Source organism: Triticum aestivum, chromosome 6B (genome assembly GCF_018294505.1).
Source record: "Triticum aestivum cultivar Chinese Spring chromosome 6B, IWGSC CS RefSeq v2.1, whole genome shotgun sequence".
In the NCBI taxonomy this organism is placed as follows: domain Eukaryota; kingdom Viridiplantae; phylum Streptophyta; class Magnoliopsida; order Poales; family Poaceae; genus Triticum; species Triticum aestivum.
The window spans coordinates 615,396,389-615,402,998 of record NC_057810.1 but is presented as its reverse complement, the minus strand read 5'-3'; the positions used below and the strand labels follow the sequence as shown (position 1 = coordinate 615,402,998).

The 6,610-nt window shown below is 48.5% G+C and overlaps 1 protein-coding gene across 1 annotated transcript; it reads left to right on the top strand.

Moving 5' to 3' along the window:
* The first annotated feature begins 4,183 nt into the window (after window positions 1–4,183).
* On the top strand, window positions 4,184–6,114 carry LOC123138309 (protein CURVATURE THYLAKOID 1D, chloroplastic). Its single transcript, XM_044558259.1, has 4 exons — window positions 4,184–4,661; window positions 5,539–5,643; window positions 5,735–5,806; window positions 5,883–6,114. The coding sequence occupies exons 1-4, from the start codon at window positions 4,320–4,322 to the stop codon at window positions 5,937–5,939; spliced, it is 576 nt and encodes a 191-aa protein (XP_044414194.1). The 5' UTR covers window positions 4,184–4,319; the 3' UTR covers window positions 5,940–6,114.
* Window positions 6,115–6,610: the final 496 nt, after the last annotated feature.

Here is a 6,610-nt window from a genome sequence, read left to right as displayed (position 1 = left end):
AATGAATTTAATGCGTCAGCCTGACATCATCATGATGTCAGCAGCCAACCCAGTTGACTCGGGTCAAACCTGACAGCTGGGTCCCACATGTCATACACACTAGGCTAACATCGGTTTAAATTAAACTAAATTAACTATATCAGAACCTGGGCCAACCTGTCAGTCACTATTTAGGTTAACTAAACTAGTTTAATCAATTCCTGTTAATTATGGGGTGTAGGCCCCATTGGCCAGTGGCTGGGGTGCCCAGTCAGCAGGGTTGACTGGTCAACCCTGACAACTAAGGTCCCAGGGCCCACGGGTCAGTGACCCAATGGACGGCCACGTGGCGCCTGGTCAACACCGTCGCCAGAGTAACCCCGACGACCACGTTTTGCGGCGGCGCGCGTCGGGAGGTGGTCGGGTTTCAGCTACGGTGGCTCGTTTCGAGCGCGGGAGGTGGCGTTCGAACGAGTGCGGTGAGCCGCATCTAGTGGTGGCGGTGGCATGGTCGGAGGTGGCTGGAAGTGACGGCGGCGAGCACATCGGCGGACGGTCGGAGTCGGGTGTGAGAGCAAACGGTGGTACGGAGCATGGTTTTACGCGCGGTTGGGTGCGTTCGAAAGCAGGGGCTCGGGTGCACCCATTTGTGGCCTCAGTCGACGCTGGGACGGACGGTGTCGCCGACGGCGTCAACCGCGGCGGACGCCGGAGTTCGGTCAAGCTCGGGAACGACGTTGCAAAGGGCAAAACGGTCGGTGTTCGGCACCTATAGCACCTACGCGAGCTCACCAAGCGAATGGAGGCACGCACGGGACCACTGGTCCACCGGAGCCTCGCCGGAGATGAGCGCGTGCGGTGGAGCATTTTGGCCGACGGCGGATCGGTTGCTAGAGCTCGCTATCGATCACGTGGAGGGAGGGGAAGGAGAGTGATGCTCACATGGGGCCTGTAGATGTGCTAAGCGGGCGCGGGGAAGGCTTGATGGCGACGAACGGGCGGCGGCGATCCAAGGTGGCCGAGGAGGAAGATGAAGTCGTCACAGTCACTGCAGGGGCTCCGAGCTCCAAGTCAAGGTCGCATGGGGTGTAGGGTACGGCGACGGAGTGAACATGCATGTCGGACGAGCATGGGGAGGATGGTGGCCGCGAGGGCGACGGTGGCAGAGCGTCGGATGTGTGCGGGGAAAGGGGATCTGGGCGAGAGGGGCGAACTGGGAGGCTTCTAGGGTTAGGGTTGAGCCAGGGGGGTCGGGGACGGCCTTGTAGTCGCGGGGGATGCGGCGGATTGCCGACACGTGGTCGATCCGCGACGTGGTCGGGCACACGGCGACCACCCAACACCTGGTGAGCAGTAGGAAGAAGAAGGAGGTGGGGATGGTGGCCTGGGCCGTTTGGTTTAATGGGCCAAGGTGCCCAGTAGGTTTAGGTCTCTCTTTTTTTTGTATCCCTTTTCTGTTTCTTTTATTTCTTTACCATTTTCATTTATAGTTTCCTTTATTTTAGTTTTACAAACTATAAAAGTAGTCCCTAATTTAATGTTAATAAATAGGCTATTGCCACATAAGTTTGGGCAACTAAATAAAATAGTTTAATAGTTTATTTTTTTGTAAAAGGCATTCAACTAATTGTTTTTGCTACCGTTTTAAATTATTTTAGAGTATTTAAACCTTTTCTAAAAGTGTGGTTTCTCCACCATACTTACCTATGCATTATTTGGCTCACCCCAAACATTTTAATTTTAATATTGAGAACTTTTATTGTTGCTTGATTTTGAATTTGAATTTGAATCAGATTCGAACTAACGCGAGATTACCAACAGTAATCGAGGTGACATGGCATCATTAGTAGATGGTTACTGTAGCTTAATCATCCGGGCGTCACACATAGTTACTGTAGTTTGGTGTAGTCTTTGTGGCCGGGACGAACTGGATTCGAACCAGATAGGAGCCCTGCGTTCCCTTCTTTCCAAGCGTCCCTTTGGTTTCGCGGTTTCGGAAGAGAGGCAACCTCTATCTCTTTCTCGTAATTTGCGGGTCGGTAGGCCGGCCAACTAACTCTTCAAATGAAGCCCTTTATCTTGATAACGAAAAAGAGAATGATGATGATGGCTACCATTCATTCCTTCTCTTGATTTTCATTTTGTTGTAGTTCGGGTGGGATCTTATCAAGCTCATCCTGAAAACGAAGCTTGCTAAGATCAAATATAACTCTTCTTTGCCCTTCAGTGTCATCCGTCTGATTGACGAAATCAATTAACCCAGCGTCTGTTGAATGAAAGTTCTCCGAGATCTCTCGGATACACTTGTTTTTGACAACATCAGCATCTCCAACGTAGGCACACAATTGATCATAGAGCGGGGAAGCGGAATCATTCCTTTTGAAATTCTCGATTTGCTCGTCAATTCGAAAATCCTTCATGGATTCGGCATATTGCCTAATATCTTCCTGATCCTGAGCCGGTCGGTTCAAGTCAATAGTTAAAGGAGGCACACCGCTCCCACCCCTTTGTTGGTTAACACTCTCACTATCACTATCAGATGATAGCATTAGATGAACGTGTGGGGCTTTGTACGTTTCCTGCCCCGAACTGGAAGGACTTTCAAGCCCCCCCTGTGCCCACGGTCCCACATCGCTCCTGCCCCCAGAGGGCCGGTACCATTTCTTCAATCAGCGTGGCACCATATATCCAAACATATTGGAAAAGTGACAAAATCACTTCAAGTAGTGCTTGCCTAACCTGATCTGTTACGATCAAGGAGGGATCCACTACAAAAGCAGCTATCACAATAATAGCTATGAAAAGTCCCCCCCCCCCATTGAAAAAACCAGAATCAGATGATAGATCAAGTCTTACCGAAATTGGATTTCCTTTTTGTGCCATATGTCGCTTAGACTTTCCTTTTCCCCCCTCCGCCCTTTCAAAAGTGGTTACTCTCGATCTGAAGCACCCCTTTTCCATTCATAGAGAGATCCAATCGTCAAAATTGATAAAAAGGCCAGCATGGACCAAGATCCAAACAGAACAATCTTGTTAGGAGGTACTGCCCAAGGAAAAGAAAAGGTGACTTCCTACATCTGCGAGTAAGGGGCAACCTTTTTTATTAATTAACAGGTAAGGCAAAGTGCTTTCTTTTTAAAGAAGCATCTGGTTCCATCTTTCTTTCGGTTAAGCCACCTTTTTCTAAGAAGGATTTTTGTAATTCTGGATTAATAGTACTTAGAATGGCTTTTTCACATTGAGAAATTCTGTCTAGTGGCATTCGATCACAAAGTCGTTGACAACAGCATAAATCACAACAATTTGTTTTTCAATTGGAAGTGGTTCATATTGTGGTTGTTTGGGCACTTCTGTAAGCCTTGCACCTCTATTGAGTAATGCCTGAGTCGCAGCATCAAGGTCTGACCCAAATTGAGCGAAGGCGGCCACTTCGCGATATTGTGCCAATTCCAGATTTGAACTACCGCAGACTTGTTTCTTAGCTTTGAACTGAGCGGCAGACCCGACGCGACTGACGGATAAGCCAACGTTAATAGCTAGTCTAATTCCACGATAAAAGAGCTCTGTTTCCAAACAGATTTGTCCATCTGTAATGGAGATCACATTGGTGGAGATTTTTCTGTTGATGTTGGCAGTCAGGCCTGCCAATGACATGAATTTCGTATTGCCCAACGAGTGAACGAGGTACATGCGTCGGCGCAAGTCAAGTGCACAAGATGTTACCTTCGATTCAAATTAAATGACGCAGCCTATATACGATGTCAATTTTGCGTTGTACAGAGGCCGCATAGCGCAGAATTAAAGCCAGGCAAGTCATTTTAGAATTAAATTAAAGCCAGGCAAGTCATTTTCAAAACAGAGGAACGGAGAAACCAGGACGCTCCACCTGTACTGTACCACCACAACCACTATTCATGCCATTGTATTCCGGCATATTCCAGAGGCCGCTCGAACCGTACGCTGATTTATTTGGATTCCAAAACCATCATTAATTCCCAAAAGCAAAAACGGAGAAAAGGAGAGCCGGAGATCCGGCCAAAAGCCAAAGAGCGCAACGAGAAGCACGGGCGCGGGGCCGAGAAAAGCGACTCCTGTTGTGTTTCCGACGGCAAAGACAAACCACCACTGGTACAGTGGCACTGCACTACACACTGTCAGTGTGGACTGTGGAGCACACATCTGCGCGTCAGCGAGGCAGCCAGCCCACCACCCCTCATCCTCCCCGCGAGCTCACCAAAACCTCAAACCCCAGCCCAGCTTGGTCGCCCTCCACAGAAAAGAAAGAAAAAAGCAGTGTGGACTGTGGAGAGAGAGAGAGAGAGAGAGAGAGAGAGGAAAGAATGGAGGTCCTCGTCTCCACCGCCGCGGCCTCCGCTCCCTTATCCTCGGCCCGCGTCCACCGCCGGCCGCTCCCCGCCTCCGCGGCCTTCCGCGCCCCGGCCCGACGAGGCTGGCGCTGCCGCTCCGCCGCGCCGACCAGGCCCGACCCGGTGCCGTCCGAGGAGCCCGCGTCGGCGTCGGGGTCCGCGACCACCGCCACCGTCGTCACGGACAAGCCCGACGCGCCGGCCGGGGAGGAGAAGAGCGGGGAGGTCTCCGGCGGATTTGTGGAGGTGACGGTGGAAGATGCGCCGGTGTCGTCGCCCGAGGAGGACGGCGGCGTGGACGCCTTACTGGGCAAGGTTTACCCCTCGTTTGCTGCTTTGCTTTTATCTGTTTATATTAGAGAAAAAATAGAGGATAAGCCAAGCTTCAGGGACCATGATAGTTGGCCCAAATTGGGTGGAGATCCTGAGATCCTCCCCACTCCTACGTTTACAAAGATGGACGCTTAGACAAAATTCAGAATTAGCCACCGTATTAATGATTGCAATTATATGCCTCCCTTGGATTGCAATCCTGTGGGATGTGTTAGTGCATCTACTGATGCAGAAAACAATGATGCTTTTGAGCAGGATAAATATTTACGCAGCTTCTATGAGATTGGATTTGGATCAGACGACGTACTAATGTAGCAAGGATAACTGGACCGCCTCATTGAGTCATTAGGAATGTTAATATGAGTGACATGAAAGAGTCAATAGAGTATAACATCCAAAAGAAATGTTGAGCCAACCAGTGAAAAATGCAATTTTCCTGTCTCTCTTATGACAACATGCCTGTTCAAGCTTATCGTAGACCTCAGTGTGGCTTGTTAAAATTGAATGAAGAACAACAAAAGTACAACATGGCTCTGTGAAAATGGCTATGCCGCCAACATGCAAATGTGATTTGAGAATCGCTAAGCTGGGTGGCTAGGATCTAATGCAAGATATGCTGAGATCTAGAGCTCCATTTGCACAAACTGTTATGAAGTTGCACTGTATTAATCAGACGCCACGCAAAATAACTTAATGCTGTTGCTGAAATACATTAACCTCAGTTTTCTACTTTCCAGATTGAACTTGATAAAGACATTATGTACCTTTGTATGTTCCTGAATACATTCTGCAGTCTTGGAACCAGTTGATTGCTATTTGTTGCTCACAGTCACACTTACTTTGGGCTTGCTCATTTCAGTTGGACATCCAAGTGACACCCACTTCTGTCATCCTCGGAGGTGGTGCTCTGATTGCTCTGTTGATTCTATCTAAAATCATTTCTGCAATTGATTCTGTTCCCCTGGTACGTGGCTATGCCATCGCGGGATAGATCTGTGTGTACTCAAAAACTTACTGCTCCACGTATGATAAACCATGCGAATTACCTGTTGCAGCTCCCAAATGTGCTGGAAATCGTAGGAACTGGCTACTCAGTCTGGTTCATCACACGGTACCTCCTCTTTAAGGTATGTTTCCAGTTATATCATCACAGAACCAGTGTCAGTCATGCCTGGCTTAATGATCGGCTTTCACTATGCGCAGGAAAGCAGAGACGAACTGTTTGCGAAATTTGAAGATCTGAAAAACAATATCATTTGAGCAGGGGAAGAGTGATGCTTTAGCATACGTTTAGGCTTCACAGCCAGCTTATTATTTTAGGTCGTCTTCTTTTTTCACCTATTGCTGAAAGAAAGAAACAAGTTGTGTTGTAAGCTGTTTCCTCTCATCAACTGTAATGAGAGATCTGAGTTTTACTAGTGTGCTTTCTCGAGTCTTCCTGATTGTGTTTACTCGACCCAGCGTTCATGATCCTGACTAGAAGCGCCAAAATGTTAAGATGTTGGATGGATTATTTCCAGTAACCTTTTCACACGTTTCTTCTAATTCTTGTTGGCAAGATTTAGAGTCACTCCGAATGATCTACTGTCATGTGGGGCGCTGCGTACAGGCGTGGGTCGCGCGCCCAGGAGCAGCAGCGGACGGCCACGGCTGGAAGGAGTCCTGATCCTGCGTTGGTTCCTAGAGTCTAGGAATAGTTAGTTTCCTAGTTTATTAGAAGCATAGTTAGTTTCCTAGTTTGTTAGAAGCCCATAAGGCCTTTATATATCCTGTGATCGGCACCTTTGGACGTAAGGAATAAAATCATTATCCCCTACCTCTTCCTCTACTCCTAATCCCCTTCTCCTGCGCCATTGAGCAGCTGGGCAAAAACCCTAGCGCTCCTATCAACCGAGACTACAAACTACGTAGTCGAGGTCCTGCTGTCTTGG

Excerpts from the sequence above, each read along its gene's own strand:
- LOC123138309 (XM_044558259.1), top strand. The coding sequence starts at position 4,320 with ATGGAGGTCCTCGTCTCCACCGCCGCGGCCTCCGCTCCCTTATCCTCG. Across the intron at positions 4,662-5,538 it reads TGGACGCCTTACTGGGCAAG|TTGGACATCCAAGTGACACC; the intron begins GTTTACCCCTCG and ends TGCTCATTTCAG. Across the intron at positions 5,807-5,882 it reads CACGGTACCTCCTCTTTAAG|GAAAGCAGAGACGAACTGTT; the intron begins GTATGTTTCCAG and ends CACTATGCGCAG.